At 39.5% G+C, this 27,092-nt stretch overlaps 1 protein-coding gene across 1 annotated transcript in view; it reads left to right on the top strand.

Moving 5' to 3' along the window:
- Window positions 1–26,862, top strand: part of erbb2 (erb-b2 receptor tyrosine kinase 2) — a 56,931-nt gene extending 30,069 nt beyond the window's left edge. Inside the window, exons 6-27 of the mRNA XM_034193387.1 lie at window positions 1,425–1,540; window positions 1,677–1,818; window positions 2,495–2,623; window positions 3,141–3,267; window positions 3,509–3,582; window positions 3,912–4,002; window positions 6,709–6,911; window positions 8,181–8,310; window positions 12,274–12,364; window positions 12,474–12,628; window positions 12,707–12,754; window positions 18,273–18,411; window positions 18,574–18,696; window positions 18,775–18,873; window positions 18,953–19,138; window positions 19,601–19,756; window positions 19,857–19,932; window positions 21,801–21,947; window positions 22,537–22,634; window positions 22,956–23,147; window positions 23,925–24,303; window positions 25,608–26,862. Coding sequence (XP_034049278.1) covers window positions 1,425–1,540; window positions 1,677–1,818; window positions 2,495–2,623; window positions 3,141–3,267; window positions 3,509–3,582; window positions 3,912–4,002; window positions 6,709–6,911; window positions 8,181–8,310; window positions 12,274–12,364; window positions 12,474–12,628; window positions 12,707–12,754; window positions 18,273–18,411; window positions 18,574–18,696; window positions 18,775–18,873; window positions 18,953–19,138; window positions 19,601–19,756; window positions 19,857–19,932; window positions 21,801–21,947; window positions 22,537–22,634; window positions 22,956–23,147; window positions 23,925–24,303; window positions 25,608–25,963 — 3,257 coding nt within the window. The 3' untranslated portion in view covers window positions 25,964–26,862. The remainder of the gene's footprint in view (window positions 1–1,424; window positions 1,541–1,676; window positions 1,819–2,494; window positions 2,624–3,140; window positions 3,268–3,508; window positions 3,583–3,911; window positions 4,003–6,708; window positions 6,912–8,180; window positions 8,311–12,273; window positions 12,365–12,473; window positions 12,629–12,706; window positions 12,755–18,272; window positions 18,412–18,573; window positions 18,697–18,774; window positions 18,874–18,952; window positions 19,139–19,600; window positions 19,757–19,856; window positions 19,933–21,800; window positions 21,948–22,536; window positions 22,635–22,955; window positions 23,148–23,924; window positions 24,304–25,607) is intronic.
- Window positions 26,863–27,092: the final 230 nt, after the last annotated feature.

The raw sequence follows: 27,092 nt of genomic DNA, 5'->3' as shown, positions 1-27,092 counted from the left end.
GAGTGAACATGAGATGTACAGTACATGTGCATACACACACATAAAGCACACTCTATATTTCTCACACAGAAACTGATGCTTATGAATGAAGAACTTAGAGCGTGCACACATCTAACACATGATTCAGATTAATTGACATTATTTCCCGGAGTGATGTTAGTGTGATATTTTAACATGCAAAAAGGTGAGAGACAAAACCAGAACACAACATTTGAAGGCAACGTCTTGAGCTCTAGAAAATATTGGACATTTTTCATAATTTTCTGGAGCAAACAACTAATCAGTTAACCAGTCTGTTATTTTCTTGACTAACACTGGTCAACATGATTTTTCTTGCATGAGTTTTTCAACAGATTTTGGGTCATTTGGGGGCACTGAATCTGAATCTGGGGTTAGGTTTTGCCGATCACATCACTTTTTTGAGATATGAGAACATATTTCTTGTATCAAGCACTGAAGCAAAATCTGCAGTCTGGCACACCTCTTCGGCGCGATAAATGATATTACAGCTCTTTGTTCACATTTCGCGAATCTGTTTTAAAAACTATACTTTTGAAGCTGCATTTGTGCGCGATTAGTGACGTCAGATTCATGAGTGAATGAGCAACATTTGCGTAATCCATCAAATCTGAGCTCAGATTTGGATTCGTCACCCCAAAGTTACTCTAAATCAGTTCTCAAAGTTCATGCAACAAATTTTAGTTGTTGTTGTTGACCAGTGTAATTGATGTGTGAAAATATTTGTTTGTGGGAGCCCGAATCAAGATACAAAGTGTGCTATAAATATATACAGTTAGGATCCGGTGTTGTTGGACCTGCAAATTAGAATTTACAGGCATTTTTGGAATTAAACAGTTGTTACATTTTGTCACTTTGAGTGCTGTAAAAATATGCCAGCATGCCAGGGAATCACAATTGTGACAGTGTTGGAGGTCAGTGCTCAGTGTGGTGAAAAAGGGGTTCTTCTGTGCCATTCTTTAAATTGTGCATCCAGTTTAGTAGACAGATGCACTGTATTATGTTGCAAAGTATGTGTTTATGTCCATATATATATTTCGGTAAGAAAGTGGAGATCAAGCTTGTACTGTACACGGCTGCACTGTTGATTACACTGTTGAGCTGAGTATATTTTAGGGTTGTTTGTGACATATAATTGCATATTAATGAGGTTAAGATAGGTTCTTCTGTTGTGACAAATGAAGCCATAAATTGAGAATTGAGAATGTTTTCTGATGGCGAATTCATATTCAGAATATGTTTATAGTGAGATAAATAGGATGCCATGTGCAAACATTTTAACTAGGATGTATAACTTGAGAACTGCATTTTTATTCAAAATTCTGAGGTGCCTGAAATTTGTTGGGACATTACAACTTTCATCCAATTCTTGCTCTAACCTTTTAATGCTTTTTCTTACCCCAAAGTCACCCATATTCCCTGTGCTTCGGGCTGTCTGCGCTGCAAAGGCCCCCACCCTAACGACTGCTGCCACATGCAGTGTGCTGCCGGATGCACGGGACCAAAGGACTCAGACTGTCTGGTGAATATACCACATGCAAATATCATTCTGTTAGATAGATATTCTTCTTCTCTTATCACCTGGGTAAGCGTGACAGTTGTGAGTTGTCTGTGTTTTCCAGAAAAGCAAATGTTTCCTCCCCCCATCTTCTCTGCAGGCATGCCGTCATTTCAATGACAGTGCCGTTTGTAGAGAAAACTGTCCACCACCCTCTTTCTATGACCCTGTATCCTTCCAGTCCAAGCCGAACAAAAACAAGAAGTTCAATTTTGGAGCCACGTGTGTCAAGACCTGTCCTCGTAAGAAACCTTTTTTTTTTAAACAACCTTATTGTCTGTGAAAACCATGATGCCATTCTCACTGGTGGCCACTTTGCAGTAGATGCTGAGTGAGAGGCAGTATTGCCAAAGTATCTTTGAAAAGTTACTTCATACAGTTATATTTTACAGTTACTTTATACGGGTACTTCATTAGCAGCTGCGGACAAATTGCTGGCAGCTGCTGAATGTAATTAATAAAGTAACTCATAAGTAACTTTATTTTTAAGATTTAGTACTCAGAAAAGTTACTGTTAGTTACTTTGCTGATTGCTCAATCTTAAGAGTAACCAAGTTAGATTACTAGTTACCTTATTAGTTACATTCCTTATTAGTTGCAAGTTTTTGTCAGATTCTAATAAAGTAATTGCATAAAGCTGCTAATGAAGTAACTGTATAAAGCAACTAAAAAAGTAACTCAAAAAGTAATTTTTCAAAGTTACTTTAATTTCCTCAATGAGGCACTGCAATTGAATGCCAGTATTGGGTGAAAACAACATGCCACAACAGTTTGTTTGTTTTTTCTTTTTTAAATGGAGTGTCCTTTGCAGTGGACAATGAGATCTAATGCTAATTAAAATGTGTGTGTGTATACTCACTTCTTTCTCTGCAAAGGTGTAGTTTGAGCACTTCTTTCCTCACCTGTTCACTTTCACAGATAACTATTTGGCTATGGAGGTGGCCTGTACTATGGTTTGTCCAAAAGCCAACCAGGAAGTTATCATCACCATGCCCGATGGAACGGAGACACAGAAATGTGAAAAGTGTGAGGGTGAATGTCCCAAAGGTGGGTGTCTCCCAAGGTTTTAAAAAAAAGCAAAAAACAAAACCTGGACGCAGTATTTGTTATTCCACAGAAGAAAACTTTATCAATCCGGTCTCAGATTTATGCTCATGTTCTGGATTAATTTGAGTTTGATGGCTGGTGTTTGTCTGTGACATGCTCGGGGTTTACGTAAGTAGGCGTTTAAAAATTGCACTCCCGGTGTTGATGTTCCGAGGTGGTGTTGACATTGTCAGGCTTTGCGTGCCGACTGATATAAAGTGAACCGACCTGTTTTTGCACTGTCTTGTTGTTTTTAAAATGTGGGACTTTGCTTTTCATTGACGCATTAACCAGATTAGTTTTCTTGGTTAAACAACTTGTGTGACTTTAGTACAGATTTCATATTCCAGACTGGACTCTGTAATAACTCACTGATCCTGCTTTGAGAAACAGAGCAAATGTTGGCCAAAAAAAAAAAAAAAAAAAAACCAGATTGTGGTGCTGAAACTTTTTGTAACATCACTGTTTTGTCTTGCAGTGTGTTACGGTCTCGGAATGGGCAACCTCCAAGGCGTCACCATGGTAACGTCTTCTAACGTGGAGCAGTTCAACACTTGTAAGAAGATCTTTGGTAGTCTGGCTTTCCTCCCTCAGAGTTTTGAGAGGTAAAAAACACAGTGAATATACAAACCTACATTTGTTTATAATCGGCAGAGTTGCATTTATTTCCAACGTGCCAGCTTGTGCTGGAACGAGGAGCTAATTGTTACATGGCATCATCTGTGTCTTGTGACATGTCCCGTCAGTCTTGTATGACAGCTGTCAAAAGAGATAGAACGTGTCTTGGATTCTGGTATGTAAAATACTATAGCAGACATTTTATTCAGATCTCTTCTGATTGTGCAGGGATCCCGTCACCAACAGTTCAGGACTGACTATGGAGCAGCTGAGCGCCTTTAAGAATCTGGAGGAAATCACAGGTACTGTAGCAAGCCTTGTGCTGAGCCTGTTTTTAAACTTTTGCCAGGAAGACAAAAATCAAGTCATATCTAGTTAAAACAAAGTATTCAGTACCATTCTCTGGTTGTCTGACCTGTATAAGAACTATACTACTATTGGTTCTCAGGTGTTTTTTTTTTTTCTTTTCTTAGTATTTAGGTTTAACCCATTTTGCCCCACTGGCAATCATTGTTGCCAAAGTGTATCACTGTCATTTTCTACTAACAATAAAAAATCTCAAAGGTACTAATGCAAGTTTTTCCACTTACAAAACAATTCTGCACATAAACGGGTTAATTTTGTGTTGCAGGTTACTTGTACATTGACGCATGGCCTGATACATGGACTAACCTAAATGTATTTGAGAACCTGAAGGTGATCCGAGGCAGGCTGCTATACAAGTAAGTCCATCTTTTGTCTATATTATATTAGCCAATTGGGTTCTGTGTGCATGTGTGCATGTATATGGCTTCGATCACAGCGAAACGGAGGAGAGCTGACATTTGCTGTTTGGTATGCTTATGTATTTTGGGACAAGGATGAACGCTAAAATGGAAAGTTGGTAGGATTTTTTTTTTTTTTTGAGAAATTAGAGATTTTAGTTAACCAGTAAACAATGGACATTGTGCTGCAATGCGCCATGGGAGTTCTGGGTTTTGGGGTTTTAAATGTTGTTGTGGTTCATGTTAGTTTAACAGTGTTGTTAGTGTTATTGCTTTATTGTGTTTTTGTAGTTAAATTAGTTTAGTCGGATTAGTTAAGTGTTATGTTGCTGTTAACATGAGTGACTTAAGTGTCATGCTCTCGGTACCATAAGTGAAAAGTGTAGTGCCTTTAATGTCTTCCGCCACAGTCTCTGTTTGTCAAATTAAAAGCACCTGCTTACAGCAGAATGCAGAAAAGACAAAAAGCTCTGGGTGCATGCAATTTTGATCACGCACACATTGGGGAAATCTGACATTTGGTATATTTATGCATTTTGGATCAAGGATGAGCAGTGCCAAAATCAAATGTTAATAGGAGTAATATTTTTAAGCAGAAGCTACATATATTAGCTAACAACATTGAAAAAATGACATTGATATTTACATTCTGGATTCACGCCAATCCAGCAGGGGGCGGTAAATCATTTTTGTATTAAAAGTGTGAGTGTGTGTGTACGTGTGTGTGATTTTATTTATTAAGTTCAGTATAAGTACATAATATCATTGTAAATACGCTAAAAATACATGGATGCCGCAAGAAAGTGAAACACTTATTTTCATTGTGGTACATTTAAAAATCCAATGATAAAATAATAATGATGATGATGATGATAATATTGTGTATATGATAACAAGAATTTAAACAATTTATAAATACATTAAGACAGTAAATTAACATTTTAAAAATTCCAACTCATTATAGAAACTTTGCACAATTTATACCACCCTTGAAAAATGTCAACTACCTATTTTATAAAGACTACCCAGTCTAGTATATTTAAATTTATCTGTATTTGTGTTTGCAGTATTAACCTTCCTGTCCTGTATCATCAATCTTAAGACTTCATTATCACTGCACTGTGCTGGTTTTCCAAATGTAAGAATTGTAGCTGCCTGCAGAAGGCAGTTCGATCACTTTATCTTGTTCGAAGGACTTTTCCTTTGAATCTCACATCAGTCAGTGTTGACTGACTGACATAGTGTTACTCATTTGTACTCTGTTTCCAGGTAATGGAAGACAGTTTGTTTATTTTAGTTATAAAAGCTAATTATTAACCAGTGCAGTTGTTTAAACCTGCAGCACGTTAACAAGTACAACAGCAGGAGTCCAGAACACAGTGTTTTACTTACCGCACTCAAATATGTTATTGTGAACACGTTGGATGTATTACACTGTGTAAACATTTTGCAACACGTTCTGACATATTGTGTTTTTTTAATATATTTTAGACTCTGTTGTAAACAGTGTTTGTTCCCCTCTTTACTACTTTTGTCCTTATTTTCATGTTCAGTGTTAATATATAGTTGTATTGTTTTGTGCTTTCTTTGTCTCCTTTGTTATTTTTTATGATATTTGCTCAATTAAACCTGTAGTCTGTTTTACAGAACGTCTTCTTGCAAAGTCAGGAAAAATCTTGAAAAATTTGAAAAATCCCTACCTTTAACATTGAATGAATTTTCAAAAATTCATAACTCTGTCAGAAAAGATCACATTTCTTTCATATTTGAGAGCATTATGTAGGATGGTATTCTTTATCACCCTACGAAGTTTGATCTGGATCTGATCCAGATTACAGATTCTGTGGCCATTTGAATTTAACATTGAGGACCCCATTTAATGTATATTTTACATTATATCTTAATCAAACATGCCCCAATCACTGTCATATTTGAAAGTGGGGTGCAAACTTGCACTCACTATCGCCTGAGAAAGTTTGATCTGGGTATGATTCGGATTGTTGATTTTGTGGGCATTTGAATTTAATATTGAGAAGCCCATTTGATGTACATTTTGCATTATATCTCAATCACTCTCATTTGTGACAGTGAGGTGCAAACTGGCACTGTCAGTGAATAGACTAAGTTTGATCCGCATCTGATCCGTATTGCGGATTTAGTGGATATTTGATTCTTTTTAACATTGAAAAGCCCTTTTGATCTATATTTTGTATTATATTTTAGCTTATGAAAAGTCGCTTCTAACAGGATGTTGACCTAGTGTTGGTGGAGGTTTGCGCTCTACGAGCGCGGCGCTCTAGTTAGATCTGCATTTATTGCCTACAGTTGAGGCCATAATCTTGCAAACTCAGTTTTGTCCTACTGCACATACTCGATTTTATCAAGCAGTATTTGTGTTAAGTCAGTTGCAATGTCTGATTTATTTCCTCATTTTTAAATAATTATTACATGATAGATTTAAGATACTATGTATGATTTTCAGTGAGTCAAAAAGTTACATAGTTCAAGTTGGCTACTTCATTAATTAGCATAGAAAATAAAAAAAATGATGAAACTACTTTTAAATTATCCGAATGACTAATTGACCTAAATAGAGAGAAAAATTAAAGAAGCTAACCCTGTAGTTGCTTCTTGCTCCATTAAAGCTTCTTTCCCTTTGCTTAGGGGCGTGTTTTCACTGGCCATCCAGAACCTACACATCCAGTCTCTTGGGCTACTTTCGTTACGCAGCGTCAGTGGCGGTTTGGTTCTTTTGCATAACAATTCCCAGTTATGCTACACCAGTTCACTGCCCTGGGAGAGTCTTCTCCATCCCAGCCAAGGACCACAATGCATCATTCACAACAACAAGAATGCTGAACTTTGTGGTAGGTGAATATTCATATGTATGGTATTTGAAATAAGATTGAATCCCAATTGCTGTGTATACAGAAGGTTTTTTTGTGAATGTACGTAAATATGTACATGTTATGCGTGCGTGTGTGTGTGTGTGTGTGTGTGTGTGTTATACACATTCTGAGTGTGATGGGTCAGTGACACACACTTGATACTTTGATACATTATAGGTAGACCTTGTGGACTTCATGAGCTGATTATATTTTTGAGTTGTTTGACACATTCATTCATTTTCTATACCCAATTATTCCAGTTAAGGATCAAGGGGGAGCTGGAGCCTATCCAAGTGGCTATTGGGCAAGAGGCAGGGTACACCCTGGACATGGTGCCAGTCTGTTGCCAGTCAAAATAAGACAGACAAACTCTCTCATTCATACCTTTGGTGAATCAGATTCATGTTTTGTGACACTCCTATTTGATACATATATTTACAAATTAATGAGGACAAGCAGATGCCCTAGTCTTCACCTGGGCAAAGAATAATTACCAAGTTGTAACCATTTTTTGCAAAAAACAACAAAAAAAAAAAACAACTCAGCAAACCATTGGAATCAGGTTTTTGGCTATAAATAAAGTACAGCACTCAGAGTGCTTTTGTTCGATCTTTTAAAATATCAATCTTGTGCTGTTTCCTAATAGCATTGTGCTGTTTCCTAATAGCATTGTGCTGTTTCCTAATAGCATTAAGGTATTTACTGTTTTGATTATTTTATTTTTAATTTTATTGCTTCACGTTCTGTATTGTATTGACTCAGAAAAATGAATGCTTGAACTTTCTTTCTCAAAATTATCAGAGGGAGTTTTTCATTACCATTTCATTTCATTAAAAATCCTGACGGAAGTGCCAGCTGCAGGAACAAAGCTGCACAAAGGTTTAACAATGCCAACGAAAGTCAACGAAAGTCCAGATGTCTTGTTTCGTTTGGGGTTCGTTGCACTTCGTTAGGTGCCGTGTGACCGGGACTTCACATAGATATAACATTTCTGGACATGCTGATTAGGGTGCTGATTTGAAAGCACTACATTGATATTAGAATCCTAGCATGCCTAAAACATGGTGTGAGACAGTAGGCACTTTTTCTACCTTTTCTTCCTTACCAACATTTGTAATTTGCACAGATGCAAAGGTTGCAGTTTTAGAGGTATAAAATAATGCTGACAACACCCTGGGGGTGAGCAGTATTAACTCCTGAAGACTGTGTGCATCACACTGCGCTCTCTCTGTGTTACTTTCTCTTCAGAGGCTGAGGGACATGTTTGTCACCACTTATGTGACGGCGGATGTTGGGGCCCTGGGCCCACCCAGTGTGTGTCCTGCAAGACTTTCCGTCGTGGGACTGAGTGTGTAGATCATTGTGATGTCTATCAGGGGTAAGAGTGTGTGTATGTGTGTGTGGCTGTGCTGAATCAATATCTAAATGATAGTGTTCCGTATTGTACACAACATTATACCCCTATTCCACACAGCACCGTTCCTACTAGATTCATCACGAATAGCAAGTCAGGACATGTTTTGAAGCACCACAGTAACCCCTTGATCCATCCTTTGTCAGTCTTGAGCAAAATTGGTATACGTAGCAATTATGCCCATCATCTGCACCCATTTTGAAATCAGGGTGAAATTTTCATGCCATTCAAAAATTTCATCCTGATTCATCAAATCGGCATCATTACACAGTCACTTGGTGTTTAGTCATGTTCAAAGATCATTAAATGGGGTAGTCCCAGTGAGTACAGCTTGGTACTTGTTTGATTGTGCTCAGTTGTGGTAAAAATTTGAAGGAAAAGCAACGTTTCTCGTGGTTCTGGCTGAGAACGCAGCAGGACACAGCTTTACTTTTGTTTTTTTGTTTTTTTTGAGTAGGTTGCCAGGTATGCACTTTATAAGCCAGCCAGTTGCCAGGTCTGCACTTAATGAGCCAGCCTGATAGGAGGCATGCTGGAGTAAGCTGTTTCATCCCGTTTTTGCATTTTATCTGGATCGTGAGGGATCGTAATAGAAGGGTGTTCTGTGGAATAGGGGAGTTAATCTTGAACCAAGTGCTCCATTTAAAAAAAATAAAATAAAATTCATCCATCTAAAATTGTGAACAGGCAGGTGTTTCTGCAGTCAACTGGTAACATGTTAGCTACTTTTTCAGACAGTAGCAGTAAATCAGTCTGAAATCTAAGCAGAGATGTTTGTCACTGTGGACACTTTCTACGTGCACTACCTGATGCAGATATGATCCACAGCACATATGTGCAAGTGAAATGTTTGCAAGGTGACTTAAATGGAGAACATTGCCTTGAGATATTTTATTTAACAGATCACACATACCTGTTTTTAAATTGTAAAACAAACAAACAATTCTTAAAAAGCAGATATCTTTGTGAGGCTGGAAGTCATTCATATCACTGTCTGATTACCGGTAATTTGTCTGGATAAACATGTTTAACAGCTATATAACTAGCCCAAAGTCTGTTCTGTTTCATAGTGTGTGTGTGTGTGTGTGTGTGTGTGTGTGTGTGTGTGTGTGTATACACACAGTTGTATGTAAAAGTTTGGGCACCCCTGATGATTTCCATGATTTCCTTTTATAAATCATTGGTTGTTTGGATCAGCAATTTCAGTTAAATATATCATATAGCAGACAAACACAGTGATATTTTATGGCCCAGTCACACGGCATACGACGATTCCTGAATGAAGGGAAAAAGTACAAAACGTTACAATTCGTTGAGAAAAGGTGGACGAAATAGCTTTTATCACCGAACAGTCTGCGAAGCAAGAGCGCAAAAGGGACGAAAGAGGAACTTAACAAAACCGAAGCTCACGATCTCGACGAAACGTGCCTGGAGCCACAGCTGGAGCAGAGCGTGTCTGCTCCAGCACTCGCCGCTGGAACGGAGCTCATAGTGCCTGAGTCCTGGAGAAACTGCAAACAGAATCTGTGGAGATGTCGATGGACCACCTGCTCTGGTTCCTTGTCCAGAACAAAAGAGGGATCATCTCCATCATCATCAGAATCCACACTGTCTGTCGACACGATGCGTGCTCCGTCGTGCTCCAATTTAAAAAAAAAAAAAAAAAAAAAAAAAAAAAGTGTTCTGTGGTCACTGCTGTATCACTGTATTATGTTCTAAGACATATATATTGATTTATAACAGAAAACTGTCAAAAGGGAGAATAAATATAAATATAAGTGTAAAGATGATTGAATATATCAGAGCAGTAAATTAATCAGTGCGTGTGAACGCGCGCATTGACTCGTGCAGTTATTTTCACCAGCTGATCACTGATCCACAACGTGAATTCTTCCTTCCAGAACATCTGTTTATATCATCATTTTGATTCATCTACCCGTTGCCACATGTACAGAAGGACTGGATTGTCATTCCTGAAATCTCTGAGATAGCTTTTTATATCCTTCCCCTAAACCATGATGTTGAACAATCTTTGTTTTCAGGTCATTTGAGAGTTGTTTATAGTCTCCCATGTTGCCACTCATTAGAAGAGATGCAAAGAGGGGAAACACTTGCAAATGGCCATTTTAAATACCTTTTTCTCATGATTGGATTCACCTGTGTGAGGAGGTCAAGGGACAGTGAGCTTACCAAACCAATTTTGTGTTCCAATAATTAATGCTAAATGTGTTCAAATCAATAAAATGACAAGGGTGCCCAAATTTATGCACCTGCCTAATTTTGTTTAAATAATATTTGCACACTTTCTGTAAATACTAGAAACTTCATTTCACTTCTCAAATATCAGTGTGTTTGCCTGCTATATGATATATTTAAGTGAAACTTTTGATCCAGACAACCAATGATTTATAAAGGAAAATCATGAAAATTATCAGGGGTGCCCAAAATTTGCATACAACTGCATATATAAACTCAGTTTTCTCTGACTGATTTATGTTTTTACCAAAACAAACAAGCAAAATAGTAACTATAGGTGTTGTTAGGTTTTGTTACATTAGCATGATTTGGATAAAAGCTCTAATCAGGGAAGTGAAACACATATTTAGATCGGACGTGGTACTAATACCAGCTGTGTTGCAACCACTATTGTAATAATTATTATTACAATATTGGACCAGCCCAGTCTCATGTTTTTTTTTTTTCACGTTCCCATCATGAAATTAGTCACATTTTCATGACATGCTTTTTATTTTGCTATTTCTAACCCTACCCTTTGCCCTAATCATAACCCTCTCCCTTTCCTTAACCCTAACCATAACCCCCATAGACTCCCACACCTCACCCTGCATTTCATGCTCCCGTCACAAAATTAAATTGTGCTCCCGTCACAAAAATGCAATTTTTGTGATGGTAGCATGAACCATAGATTAATTTACATTTTGTGATGTCATCACAAAATGGAGTGAGTTTGGGTCACATTGGACATGAATGCATAGTTGACTCAACTAATATTGTAAAAACATGTTAGCACTGCCAGTAAGGCCTCTTTCCATGGATATAAAAGTATGTTGCTAAATTCTTAATCTGATTTAACAAAAACACTTATAATTACTACAATAGCGGGTGAAATTGTACAGCAAACCAAACCACAATTGTATTGATTACAGCAATCATGATTAAATTTCCTGAACAGTTTAACCTGTTATTGTAAGAATGATTATGATAATGGTTAGGTTTTCTGTGCAAGTTGTCCACTATTGTTAGAATTATTTGAATATCAGGCAAAATTATATGGGGAACTCAAACATCATTGTACTAATGATGTAGTGATAATAGTGGTTGAGTTTCCAGTACAATTACACTGACTATTTTATTAAGTATTGTGATAGTTTTGTGTTTCCCATGCAAGTTGACCTCTGTTGTCATAATTGTCAGAATAGTGGGTAAAAAATATGTACAGAATCTCAACCACAATCATAACAGTTATTACAACAGCAGTGGAGTTTCCCGTACAATTTTCCATGTTGTTGTAATAATTATAGTAACAGCAATTGCATTTCTCGTACAATTTTCCATGCTGTTGCAATAATTATAACAGTGGTGGCTATTTCCTGTACAGTTTTGCATGGTATTGTAAAATTGTACGAAAATCTCTATCGTAGTCATTATAACAATAGTGGTTGAGTTTCCCCAACAAATTTTGCTCGCTATTGTAATAACTATGTTAAAATAACTGCCATCTAATATAATAGTTATGTATTATATTATAGTGATAATACAGTAGTAAAGGTTATTGCAATAGTAGCTGTGACACAGCTGGCAGGATTCACTATTCCTACCGGGGCTCTTGCTACTAAATGTGTGTGCTATGATGTCACGTATATGTACTCACCAAATCCACCAGCACCCTTTGTACTTGTCTTGCAGTGCTGTCCGTGAATACGCAACTGGGTCTCAGTGTGTTGCCTGTCACCCAGAATGTCTACATGTCAATGGTTCTGCTTCCTGTCATGGTCCGGTAAGACGTGCAGATTAGTCAGTGCTGAACAGGTTTGATTTCAAAATAACATTAGAGTTGCCCAACAATTTCTGTACAGTATTAGCATTTAAATAAGTATTTTGTGCAGGCTGCAGACCAGTGCACAGAGTGCCTGAACTACCATGATGGTGAGTTTTGTGTCGATCATTGTCCCAGCGGTGTGAAGGAGGATCAGCACACTGTGTGGAAGTACAGCAATGCTACAGGACACTGTCTGCCCTGCAACACCAACTGCACACTCTCGTGAGTACACGGATATAAGCACACGCTGACTGAGCACAATGTAAGAATTAATTCACATTTTGAGATTCTCTCTTTCAGCTGCACTCAGATGGATGATAGAGGCTGCCCCATTGATATCAAGACAGGGTGAGCTGTTCTCTTGGGTTTATGGTCCGTGTTCGAGTGGTGCATGACGTAACTGGCTCTGTAATTATTTCAGTAACGTCTCATCTGGCCATAATAAAAAAAAAATATATATATATATATATATATACACACACACACAGTGAGGAAAATAAGTATTTGAACACCCTGTGATTTTGCAGGTTCTCCCACTTAGAAATCATGGAGGGGTCTGAAATTTTCATCTTAGGTGCATGTCCACTGTGAGAGACATAATCTATTAAAAAAAAAAATCCGGAAATCACAATGTATGATTTTTTTAATAATTTATTTGTATGTTACTGCTGCAAATAAATATTTGAACACCTACCAACCAGCAAGAATTCTGGCTCACACAGACCTGTTAATTTTTCTTTAAGAAGCCCTCTTATTCTGCACTCTTTACCTGTATTATTGTACCTTTTTGAACTTGTTACCTGTATAAAAGACACCTGTTCACACGCTCAATCAGTCACACTCCAACCTGTCCATCATAGCAAGACCAAAGAGCTGTCTAAGGACACCAGGGACAAAACTATAGACCTGCACAAGGCTGGGATGGAGTACAGGACAACAGGCAAGCAGCTTGGTAGATGACAGCAACTGGTATGATTATTTATTAGAAAGTGGAAGAAACACAAGATGACTGTCAATCTCCATCGGTCTGGGATTCCATGCAAGATCTCACTTTGTGGGGTAAGGATGATTCTGAGAAAGCTCAGAACTACACAGGAGGACCTGGTCAATGACCTGAAGAGAGCTGGGACCACAGTCAAAAAGATTACATTAGTAACACATGATGCTGTCATGGTTTAAAATCCTTCAGGGCAGCAATGGTCCCTTCTCAAGCCAGCACATGTCCAGACCAGTTTGAAGTTCACCAGTGACCATCTGGATGATCCAGAGGAGGCATGGGAGAAGGTCATGTGGTCAGATGGGACCAGAATAGAGCTTTTTGGAATCAACTCCACTTACCATGTTTAGAGGATGAGAACAACCCCAAGAAAACCATCCCAACCTTGAAGCATGGGGGTGGAAACATCATATTCTGGGGGGTGCTGTTCTGCAAAGGGGACAGGACGACTGAACCGTATTGAAGGGAGGATGGATGGGGTCATGTATTGCGAGATTTTGGCAAACAACCTCCTTCCCTCAGTAAGAGCATTGAAGATGGGTCATGGCTGGGTCTTCCAGCATGACAATGAGCCCAAACACACAGCCAGGACAACTAAGGAGGGGCTCCGTAAGAAGCATTTCAAGGTCCTGGAGTGGCCTGGCCAGTCTCCAGACCTGAACTCTAGATAATCTTTGGGGGGGAACGGAAACTCCAAACCTGAAAGATTTGGAGAAGATCTGTATGGAGGAGTGGACCAAAATCCCTGCTGCAGTCTGTGCAAACCTGGTGAAAAACAGGTGTTCAAATACTTATTTGCAGCAGTAACTTAATTTAGAAATAAATTATTAAAAAAAATAATAATACATTTTTTTTTTTTTTTTAGATTATGTCTCTCACAGTGGACATGTACCTAAGATGAAAATTTCAGACCCTCCATGATTTCTAAGTGGGAGAACTTGCAAAATCGCAGGGTGTTCAAATACTTATTTTCCTTACTGTGTGTGTGTATGTGTATATATATATATATATATATATATATATATATATATATATATATATATATATATATATCAGCTTTATTGAGGAAATGCTTATCTTGTCTTCTGCATTAAAATGGGCTGTACCCATTCATGTGCCCCTCATAATACTTACAGCCGCAATAACCCATCAACACTTCCAGGCATCACTTTTACAGTATATAAGATACACATACTCTCTGGACTAAAACCTTTGTGATATACCTTGTTGCAAAGATAACCCATCAATGCCTCCAGGTATCACTTTTATATCACATACACATGATATTTTGACTAAAACCTTTGTGATATAACCTTGTTGACATGATGACCCATCAATGCCTCCAGTTATCACTTTTATATCACATGCACATGATATTTTGACTAAAACCTTTGTGATATACCTTGTTGACATGATAACCTATCATTGCCTCCAGTTATCACTTTTATATCACATACACGATAGTTTGACTAAAACCTTTGTGATATACCTTGTTGACATGATAACCTATCATTGCCTCCAGTTATCACTTTTATATCACATACACGATATTTTGACTAAAACCTTTGTGATATACCTTGTTGACATGATAACCTATCATTGACTACGTTTACATGCAGCCAATAACCCTTTCATAACCGAAATATTGGCAAAAACCCGGTTGCGCACGGCCATGTAAACGCCCGCAAAAACCCGAATATGCTCATATTCCGGTTTTTAAAAACCCGAATAAGACCCTGGGTTACTCCTTTTCTAACCCGAATATCAGGTCATGTAAACGCGCATCGGGATATCCCCATAGAAAGGAACATTATTTTGTGTCCTGCGCATGTCCTATCCGCAAGGAATCTTGGTCTTTTGAGTACAGCAACTACTTGTATGCAGCGCGTGCAACCCACTGGACATCACAGAAGCAGCTGTAAACAGCGCATTGTGTTCTGCGTCCTTATCAGGCGGGCCTGTCGCAGCACCGGTCGGCATATCGCTGCGATTGCTCTGCTTCCGATGCGCTTACCGTCTGCGCAGCGGACCACTCTCACCGCCCCCCTCTCACCGACCCCCTCTCTTCTGTGTGTAGCTGCGCCAAATCTGGCAACAGGTCCAGAGACGCTCGCTGTTTTGATGTGGAGGCAGCCCACAGGAGAGAAAAATGAGAAAATGTTAATGCCTGTTTGAGAAAAATGTGTAGTGAGGGGTTTTACACGAAGCAGGATTACACGAAGCAGGATTTGCACGAACGCCAGATCAAATCAAGCACTGGTGGACGACGTGCGTCGCTGCTTAGATGGGGATATTCCAAATGATACCAGTGACCATGTATACAGGAGTAACTCTGTCTGCTTAAGCATGTAAACGGGTTATTCCTAATGATTCAGAAACCGGAATATTGACCTTAACCCGAATATTAACGGCATGTAAACGTAGTCACTGCCTCCATTTATCACTTTTATATCACATACACATGATATTTTGACTAAAACCTTTGTGATATAGCCTTGTTGACATGATAACCCATCAATGCCTCCAATTATCACTTTTATATCACATACGCATGGTGTTTGGACTAAAACCTTTGTGGCATAACTTTGTTGACACAACAACACATCACTGCATCCAGGTATAACTTTTATATCACATACACATGGTGTTTGCACTAAAACCTTTGTGACATAACCTTGTTGACACAACAACACATCAATGCCTCCAGGTATCACTTTTATATCACATAAACATGGTGTTTGGACTAAAACCTTTGTGACATAACCTTGTTGACACAACAACACATCAATGCATCCAGGCATCACTTTTATATCGTTACACATGCTGTTTGGACTAAAACCTTTATGACGTAACCTTGTTGCCATGATAACCCATCAATGCCTCCAGGTATCACTTTTATATCACATACACATGCTTCCTGCACAAAAATTTGGATAAGTTCACACGTTGTCAGGTTTTGCCCCTGCTTGGTCCTCACCCGTTATGTTTTGCTGTCACTCTCTTTATTGATTTCTTTTTGTCTGCTTTTTTGACCATTTGTTTGTTTTGCTTTTGTCACAGCTTGTTTTCTGTTCATCATACTTCAGTCACATGTTGAGTTCCATTCTTGTTTAGTTTTGATCCACTGTTTTTGATTGTTGTTTTTTGATTACTTGTGTCACTACGTTTATTTGTCTTAGTCTTCAGTAATAATATTCATGTCAGTTCTGTTCTACTTTCAGCTTTTGATTTTCTAGTTGTCTAATCTGATTCTGTTCATGTTTAGTTTCAATGCAGTCTTTGGATATTTTAGTATTGTTAGTCATTTGTCTCGGTTCTCATGCTTTCACATCCAGTTTCATTTGGAGCACAGTCACGTCCTCAGATCACTCCACTCTCTTGCCCATCACCTTCTCAGCTCTGTTGGCCACACCCAGTTTTGTTTGTCACCTCCTTGTCCACCTGTCACAGCACTCTTTTGTCTCACATAGCCTCTCCTCTCTTAGTCTACACCCTCCTCCTGTCTGCTCACCACACCTGCTTCATATCACATCCTAATTAACCCACAGTGTCTTTAAGCCCTGCAAGTTTTCTTTTCCACTGCTTGCTCGTTGATGTTGTTATCTTCGTCCTGCCTCTTCACTTCAGTTTCTTGCTCCCACGTTTTGCTAGACCTCGCTTGTGTTCTGGATCTGGATTTTGTGTTTGCCCATGTTACGTTGTTTTGTTGTGGTCTCGAACCCCGCCTGTTTTTTTGACTACTTCTCTTCTTATAACCTGCCTGTACCTCCGCAACACTGACTGCCATTCTGTGTACCAGACCCTGCCTGAATTAGCGGTAAAGCCTTTTTTTCTCATTCCATCATCTGCCTGTGCGTCTGCATTTTGCTCCCTACCACCTGCTGTGCCCTGCCTACATGTGAATGATGACACACGTTAAGCCTTTGCGACCCTTGAAATCTATGTAGTTAAAAGTCGGCCACTGTCAAAAACCTTGTCCTCTCGATAATTCAGTGCTTTCAGGTATTGGATGCATATGCTCTATAGACCAACATCTTGAATGTCGTAGCACATGAGCACTTGGTAACCCTTGTGAACTAATTAAAAGTAGGTCAGTCAAAACCTTGTCGCTGCCATAACTCATACATGAAATGGAGACAGTTTAAGATTTCAGACCTTTATGTATTAATAACACTTCACTCAGGTGGATGGCAGAGGTGTGCCAATTGTTAAAGCATACCAGCAGATACATCTTGCACTAAATCCTCCATGTTTTCTAACATGAAGTCTTGCTTTGACTTTGGCACAGATATACCCTCCTCCTGCAGGGTGTTCTTATTTTGGCCAGATGTTGCAACTTTGGTTGTTATCCGTGTTCTTCCAGGCTTTTTTATCTTTGATTTTACCTGTGCATTCTTTAATTTTCGGAATGCGTTACATAGTTGAGTTTAGCTATATTCAGTGTTTATGCAATTGGATGGATTTCTTTGTATTTGTCAACCTAGTGACTTGCTTGCTTTACTGACCGTGCCAGCTGTTGGGACAACACATTCTACATGTTACACTTTAAATCTACTGGGCACCTTTTTATTTGCTTATTTGGAAATGCAAATGACACAGACCTGGTTGTGGAACAGAGTATTAATAAAATGTTTAATTATGTTTAATCCTCAAGCACCGAGGGTTGATGTGTAAAGCTCTAATTTTGGTTTTCTGATAAGTTGTTTGCAAATAAAAGCTTTGTAACTGATTTATTTGATTTTTTTTTTTTTTTTTTTTTTTTTTTTTTCCTGAACCATATAGTAATTTGACTCCTTAATATAGTAGTTAACTGGGGTCATCCCAGTGCTACAATAACTAAGAAATCATTTAGTGGAACTTTGTGTTTAGCTTGGGCATATCCATCGCAGTAGCAGTGGGTGGAGTGTTACTTTTCTTCATCCTGCTGGCTGTGCTGATCTTCTACTTGAGGAGGAAGAACAAGTTAAAGAGAAAGGAGACGCTGAGGAGGCTGCTGCAGGAGCACGAGGTGAGCTTTGGGCAAGCTTGCAGTAAAATTTCCTGGTACTGATTAATTTGTCCTTAGAGAGCATCATAGCAACTACAAAAAGATGGAAGTGACATTAAACCTACGTTTAGTAATTGTGGCACAAAATTAAGTATTTGCCATCTACTTTCTGCATGTGTGCAGCTGGTGGAGCCTTTAACGCCCAGCGGCGCCTCGCCCAATCAGGCCCAAATGCGTATCCTGAAGGAGACAGAGTTGAAGAAACTCCGGGTGTTGGGTGCAGGTGCCTTTGGCACTGTTTACAAGGTATGCCTTGTCATTTCTTGGTAAAAGAATAATGTAAAAAAAAGTATTCAGTCGTTAAGTTCCTTGTTGTGTTTTCAGGGAATCTGGTTTCCGGATGGCGAAAATGTGAAAATACCAGTGGCCATTAAGGTTTTACGTGAAAACACTTCGCCCAAGGCCAATAAAGAGATCCTTGACGTGAGTTACAAAATGCTGGAAACATACACAGGCTGTAGGCATAAGCACAGTTTGAAACGTCTCAATCGCCCTGTTCCAGGAGGCATATGTGATGGCAGGTGTCGCCAGCCCTTATGTGTGTCGTCTTTTGGGGATTTGCCTCACATCCACGGTGCAGCTCGTCACTCAGCTTATGCCGTACGGTTGCCTTCTTGACTACGTCAGAGAGAACAAGGGCCGCATCGGCTCCCAGTACCTCCTTAACTGGTGTGTCCAGATCGCCAAGGTATGCCATCAGGAAACAAGTTTACACAGGTTGCACAAACATTACAGTTTGTGCAACCTTCCCGCAGTGGTAGACTTAAGAAAAGACAGTTGCAGCCTTTAAATATCGTCAATGCCATTGAGGTGCCCTTTGGTAACGCTCTGAATTTCTAGCTCAGTGGCCGACAGATAAAAATGTGTGAAAAGGTGTGTGTGTGAATAGGGTGTGCTGGAAGATTAAAAAGATTGCATTAAAATTGAAAACCTATCAAGTTGGCCAATCTAGTGATTGGAGTCTGTTTTCACACAGACGTTATATAGCTATTTACCAAAAGTTTTATTTAGTCATATTTACCAACAGCAAAGTATATAACTGAGGGTCAGTTTATTAGGTAACGTGATAGCTGATTTGTAAGGAGAGAGTCATCAGAAGTTGTAAGGTGCAAGAGGTTTTATTCGCCTGAATATTTATGTGGATTTTTAGGGGATGAGTTATCTTGAGGAGGTACGACTGGTCCACAGGGATCTGGCTGCCAGAAATGTCCTGGTGAAGAATCCAAACCATGTGAAGATTACAGACTTTGGTTTGGCCCGTTTGCTGGATATAGATGAGACTGAATATCACGCAGATGGAGGGAAGGTATGGCAGCCTGAAGTCATAACTGGAGGTCCTTCTGCACTTAGAGACAATAGCCAGTTTTTAATTTTGGGGCTCACCTGTAACGATGTTTCTGTTAAAGGTGCCTATCAAATGGATGGCTCTGGAGTCTATCCTCCACAGAAAGTTCACTCATCAGAGCGACGTCTGGAGCTATGGTCAGTGTCACTCAGAACATAATGAAAAAATATTATTGAAGCATTTATAGGAAAAGTTCCTTTTTTTATCCTCCTGGTGTGAAAAACGGGTGGGTATAGCAATCAGCATGTCCATCTGTCCGTTTTCAATGGTAGTGTGATATCTGAAGAACCACTCGATCAATTTCATTCATATTTAGCGTAAGGGTGTATTTGGGTCATCCCCCGACACTAGTTCATTACAGTGACCTTGGGGTCAATTTCAAAGTCATAGTGCAATATTCAAGATAGTGTCATTGCCACCCTTGCTAGCACGATATCTCAAAAACCAGTTGACCAATTTCATTCATATTTAGCAAAAGTGTGTACTTGGTTGAGACCCCTACACTTTGTATTACTGATTTGTGCTTTGGTGATCCCCCGACACCAGTCGATTACACAGCGAGATATTCAAGATATTGTCATTGCCACTTTTGTTCGTCCATCCGATTTTGCTTCTTAGCGTGATATCACATTGTACACCCACCCTGTGGAACGGTCTTCCTGCGACCGTGAGGCAGTCAGAGTCCGGGGACATTTTTAAGTCGAGACTTAAAACCCATTTTTATTCTCTTTCTTAGGAATAGTTTTTATTTTTTATCTGTTTTTATTATTTTACTCCTGTTTTTAATTATGTATTTTAATTTTTTATTCATTTTTAATTATTTATTTAATTTTTATATTGAATTGTTCTGTGTGAGGCACCTTGAGATGGCGTTTGTTGTGATTTGGTGCATAATAAGATGATTAAATTGGAATTTAATTAAATCACAAAAACCGCTTGACCAGTTTCATTCGTATTTAGCAAAAGTGTGTACTTGGTTGAGCCCCCCTACACTTTGTATTACTGATTTGTGGGGGCCGGGGATATGTCATCTCCTGATGACTCTTGTTCTTTTAAAATGTTGTGCTTTTATGGAAGGTGTAAATTGAGCAACCAGTGTTTAGAATTTAAAATATTTTCTGTATATATTTTATGTCTGCTTTGTGTAATAATAATAATGTCATTAAATGTCTCAAACAACATACTCACTCAAATAACATTTCTTAATTTACAATTTTAAAATACTTTTTTTATGCTGTATGTGGATCACTGAAGTCAAATCAAATGTTGAACTCAACTTGGAGCCAATTTGGAATATTTCAAATTACATTTTTGGATGAACAATTGAAATAACAAAAAAATTACTACACTTTATACCAAAATTCTGGAGTGCCTAAAATCTATGCAATATATGTCCAGAGTTGTTGTTGCTTTTTTGTTCTTTTTGAAAATCCTGTTCCTGATGGGGCGGGTTTCTTTATATTTAAATAAAATGAGTTTTGTCTCAATCACAGACGAGTTTGATTTATTGCATTGTAAATGGAACAGGCCAATCACAATCCAGTTCACATTTTGAATAACCCAATTACTAGAGCTGTGGGTGGGACTCGAAGCCCAGTTTATTCTTCCTACAATTTTCAACACGGGAGCAGGAGATGTGGCTTCAGACTTTTTTTTTAATAGAAGTTCAGTGAAGAATTTTGATGAAACTGTTGTTTAAGACTAAATAGTGCAGGTGAATCTTGTTAACACGCGCAAGTCGGGGTCCACAAAATCAAACCGCGAGTTATTTCAAACCATGAGTTAATGAGGTTGACCAAAAACATACAGTCGTCAAAATTTTCAGGGTCTGCAAAATGATCGTGAGTAAAGCCGAAATGCCAGTTACGCATATGAAAGTTAACAGGGTTCACCTTTATTATTAAGTTTTGCCTTAATACTAGCCATCGTTTGCAGTGACTGTCTTTTTAATAAGTGATTTATTTTGCGATAGACATTTCACTGTAATGGTACTTTTCCTTGACAGGTGTGACTGTGTGGGAGCTCATGACGTTTGGTGCCAAGCCGTATGATATGATCCCAGCTCGGGATATCCCAAGCGTTCTGGAGGGAGGCGAGCGACTTCCCCAGCCACTCATCTGCACCATCGACGTCTACATGATCATGGTCAAATGTCAGTAATAATCGTTCTGACTGCAAAAACTCATTTTACATTTATCTATAGGTCTTACAGTTTAGTGCATTTCAAATTCAATGGAATCAGAAGAAGATGGCTTTTTATTACTTGCCTCTGCAGGACATTGCGAGGGTGACAGGATTGGGGTCGCTCCGTCTCTCATTCCCTCAGAAATCCTCACTAATGTGACTCCTTCCAGAAGGCTACAGATACAAATATGTTATGGGGGCATATAGATGGGGTGGTCTGAAGTTTTACAACTCACATTGCTTTTTGGCCTTGATTTGAGGCAATGAAATATGTGATTTGGGGTGAAAGGTTTTTAGTTTGTTTTTGTGACTTTTACAACGCTGTAAGGGATACAAAATGATTTAGATAATGGACAGGGCAAGGTTTGGAGCATTTCACCTTCAAATGATCTTCATTCAGGACGTCAAAATATTTGCTTTTTAAATTATTACCTGATGGGAGGGAAGATTTTGGAATATTTTTTATAACTGCAGCCATCCTGTATTTGACTGAACATAGATGATTAGCAGGACTCTGCTGAACTAACTGATACATTAACTTCCTGTTTGAACGGTAGGTTGGATGATTGATCCAGACAGCAGGCCGAGGTTTAAAGAGTTGGTAAATGACTTCAGCGCCATGGCGAGAGATCCACCTCGATACGTTGTTATTCAGGTACCAGTTTCATTTTGCAGATTTTACCTTTTGTATGACTTTGTCGTGTTGACATACAGCCTGCTGCAGTGTATGTTGTGTGTCTGGAGGAAATGAGATGATTAGAGTGTAATACGGATGAACTAGCAGCCCTTCCCTTGGAAAACGTTATGATAAAAACGTCATATGTAAAATGTGTGGAATAATAAGTTAAGACCCATACAAATCTAAATGTAATAATACTCAGAGTGTGCATATATATTGTTTGGAGGTAAAATAACGTATGTAGTTATTGTAACTCTGCTGCTTGTTTCATCATATTCTGTCTTTCTTTGTCTTTAGAATGACGAGCAGGTGAGCATGACCATCCCAGTGGACAGCCAGTTTTTCAGGATGCTGCTGGAGGAGGATGGAAACAATATGAGGGACCTGCTGGATGCTGAGGAGTATCTGGTGCCGCAGCCAAACATCTTCCCTAAGCCTCCGGGAGACGGAGTTCAATCCAACGGGCCTTCAAGACTCCAGTCATACAGGGTCGGTAAACATTGGCAAAGCTTTTCTTAGCCGTGTCTATTGTGTTATCATGTAACTAAGTGCTTTAGGTCATACTGACATGACATTTCTGTAACACTTATAAGACAATCTGTCGTTGAATTGATATGTATTATAAAGCATTTAAAGATAAGGGCTAAACAATGAAGGCAGCTTTTTAAATTTGAGTGAATGTATTCAAATTTAAATGCATGGCACATTTAAGTAGTTTTTACTTGCTGTGCATTCTATAAATCTTGCGTAATCTTGTTTTGGTTTACCTTGTGATCACTATTTGTTTTTCTTATCATGTTTCTCTTGCTGTGATCGGAGTAGTCAATTGTTCAGGCTGTTCTTTTTGTGATATTGTTAATTTTCTAGTTATGTATTTTTTTATGTGCTATAACGTGGTATTTTGTGCATTTGTGATTGTTGATTTCAACGTGCTGTTCTTTTCCTTGAGGTGTTTGCACACGTATGTCTGTGCACGTGCTTTGATGATGCATCCTTTGGATTTGAACTGCACTTTAAAGCAGCATCATATTCATATCAGGCAAAAATTCATAAGCAGCAGCTTGAATGACATTAATACTGTGTAAAGATGTGTAATTATTGATTCCTTTGCCTATTCAGTGTTGCACTTTAAGTAAGTGCTCACTTGAAATATGGAACATTCCAGTTGTTTACATGCTAGAAAGCAGCGTGCTCCTGTTTCTTTATAGTCCTAGAAAGCTGGGTCAGTTCTAATTTACTCCATTTTCTTTTGTTCTATCCAACCAGAGTAGAGAGCAGGGCTTAGACTCTGAGGTCTCTGTTGCCAGTGGCCCGCACACCATGTACTCCTCCGTCAGCACTCTCGGCCGCAGCCAGTATCCGACCTTACCTTTAGGAGCGAGCACGTCCAATGGCCTGTGGACTCCTCAGTACAGCACACTGACTCGCAGCCCTTCAGCAGAGGGCCAGTCTGACTCGGTTTTCCTGGACGGTTCTCAAGACGATCCTTCGCTGCCTCCAGCCAGCCCCGGGCGCTACTCCAGAGACCCCACCGACCAGGGTGACCTGGAGACGGACGGCCCAACCATCTTTAATCAGCCTCATCACCTTTATCGCTCGGTGTCCAGACAAAGTCAAGGGTACAATCATAATCACGCCTTGCCAGGTGAGGGGCCGATTGTTTTCACTCCAACTTCTCTACCTTGATAGATTACAAACATTACACCCCTTGCAGGCTGAAAAGATATTGAGATCCTTTTGGTCTCTGGGATTAGGAGTACTTGTTGTTTTTTAGAAACTGGCATTTACAGGTTGGTTTTTACGTCCGCTTGACCGATGTTTGTGCACAGTTGTTTGACTGTTCACCTGCATTGACACTGTGGGCACACAGTGTCCACACCATTACCAGAAAACACACAAAAAAAGCCCAGTGTAAGCATTTTTCTCTTGGTCAGCCTGAGTTAGCATACACTATAAAAGAAATCACCTGGGCTGAAATTTGTCTGCATTTCTTGCCGTTTAATATAAAAGTTTCTTTTCCTCCGTCTATTCTGTTACTTTGTAGTAAGTAAATTTTATTTATATAGCACTTTTCACAGAGAGGAGGCCAGAAAGTGCTGCACAAAAAAGGTAGTAAAAATACATACAAACACTTATACAATCAATGCAATAAAAAGCAAATATGATGGTCATAAACAGCTCCCTCCACTGTAGATTAAAACACTTGGAGAAAGTGTTTGAGTTTCAACAGAAGCAAGTAAGCGAATAGAAAGTGGAAGATCATTCCAGAGCCTCGGCGCGATCTCCTCTGGGACCATGAGGAGGTTTGGGTCTAATGACCTCAGGCTCTGAGAGGGAGTGTAGGGACACAACAAGTCTCTAATATGAGGGGGAGCCTGACCATGCAGAGCTCTGAAAGTCAGCACGAGGATTTTAAAGTTGAAACGATACCGCACTGGGAGCCAGTGCAGGGCTTTTAGAAGTGGAGTAATATGGGCCCTCCTGTTAGTCCGAGTTAGCAGCCTAGCTGCAGAATTCTGGACCTGCTGCAAGCGAGACAGCTCCTTTTGGTTTACTTTGTTGCGGTGTTTCGGGCTTGTCATTATCCACAATAGTAAATTCAACCAGTTAGCTTCTTTTGATGTGCAGCAGGCATGTTCATGTGAATTGGTGAGAACACGCATCAGAAAGCCTCTGTCATTTGACTAACTCTTCCTCTGTGTTGACTAGAAGCAACGCAGGCACGCTGCAGCACAGTAGTAAAAACTGGCCTCGAGTAAGGGTGGTTGTCAGATTTTATTGTGCCATCCACATTATCCCAGTCCACTCAGCTGTGAAAGGATACAGCTGTGGTTTTACACTAAATTACAGATGAAATTCTTGATCTTGATGTAAATTTTAATCACGATTAAGAGTTTTACCAAAGTGTGTGGAAATGCATATTTAACTTTTTTTTTTGCATTTGTACAGAGTATGTCAACCAGGAGGTACAGGATCTCAGGCCGACGTGCCCAGAGCGACCCACGACGCTGCCTCGTAAAGTCTCAAAAGCTGAGCGACGGTACCCTAACGGGCTGACCTCTGGACACAGTGTGGAGAACCCTGGCTACTTGGTCCCCATAAGCTCTGAGAACTCCACGTCACCTGCCTTTGACAACCCATATTACCTGGACTTGGTGGCCAAAGCTGTAGCTGGAGCTGCAGATGGTGCAGGGGGATTGGAGCCGGACAGAGGTGCACCCAGGCAGCTAAACGGATTTGTGACCCCTACTGCAGAGAACCCAGAGTACCTGGGCCTAGCGGACACATGGAGCGGGTACACCTGAGGTGATGCCAAAATGAACGTGCACATGACAAAATGTGGTGCCTCTGAAACGTGCATACATACCCGTATGCTCGGCCAATACGGAACCGAATAGAGGGCTCGTTTCAAAACTCGTTCACGGTGTCTGACAAAAGTCTCCAAATTACCCAGTTCTGACTCAACAGTGTAGCATTACTTTGATCTCGACGTACCTCCATCATATCATTTATAATCCTGTTTCCTTTCAGCTCTGTGTGCCATTTTATTTTTTTGTGTGTGTGTGTGTGTGTGTGAGAGAGAGAGAGAGACCATTAACATGGTCAAAATGAGTTTACGCAGCTTTTGTAAATAATTCAATACTTGATAATGCAACATGTCGAAATTCCATCATGGTACAAGAAGGGGAGTCGAGGTTTCTCAGTTTGTATAGAGAGTGCTGTTTTTAATGTTTATTTTATTGTTTTCTTATGTGAAACATTTATTTCTCCTAAATTTGTACTCCCTCCCACAGCCTGCCCACTCAGACTGAGGAAAAATGTACATAAGCGTGTGGGCAAACGTGAGCCGTGATAATCGCTGAGGAACCAGTTTGGTATTCTCGTCAGATGGTTTCGGCCCTGATGGGGGTCTTCAGCACGCAGAAAGGGATTTTGTTTTGGCCGAGAGAAGGCCCTTTAGTCCATCTGGCCAGTAGACAGGCTCCATGAAAGAAAGGCGTCCTGTGTGTAGAAGACAGAGGCTTTGTGCTGCACTGATCTATGTGGATACTATGTGCTGAGGCAGATGATCAGCACTCAACTACAAAGCCTGTTTTTTATCTTACACATTTTTTTGATTGTGGTTATTAAGGCACTGGAATTGTGTTCAAACACTGCAGGTATTTCTTTATGGTGGCTGTGTAGTTTTGCAAAAGAATGGGAGAAAACATGAGCATGTCCGCGTCACTGTGCTGCAAACAGCTGCCCATTTTCTTTTTTCTTTTTCCCCTTCGCTAAAGTATTCCAAAAAATGATGCACGTATTGCCCTTTATGCTACAAAAAGCAGTTTTACTCATTTAAATGTGACTTTTATGTTGAGGGGGAGAAAAAACAAGAAAGCCGCACACTTGATGCTGGAGCTGAATGTGATTCTGAGGAGACAAACGCGGCTC

The sequence above is a fragment of the Thalassophryne amazonica genome, chromosome 18 (genome assembly GCF_902500255.1).
Source record: "Thalassophryne amazonica chromosome 18, fThaAma1.1, whole genome shotgun sequence".
Taxonomy (NCBI): domain Eukaryota; kingdom Metazoa; phylum Chordata; class Actinopteri; order Batrachoidiformes; family Batrachoididae; genus Thalassophryne; species Thalassophryne amazonica.
Note: the sequence above shows the minus strand (reverse complement) of the source record. Positions and strands in the feature narration are given on the sequence as shown.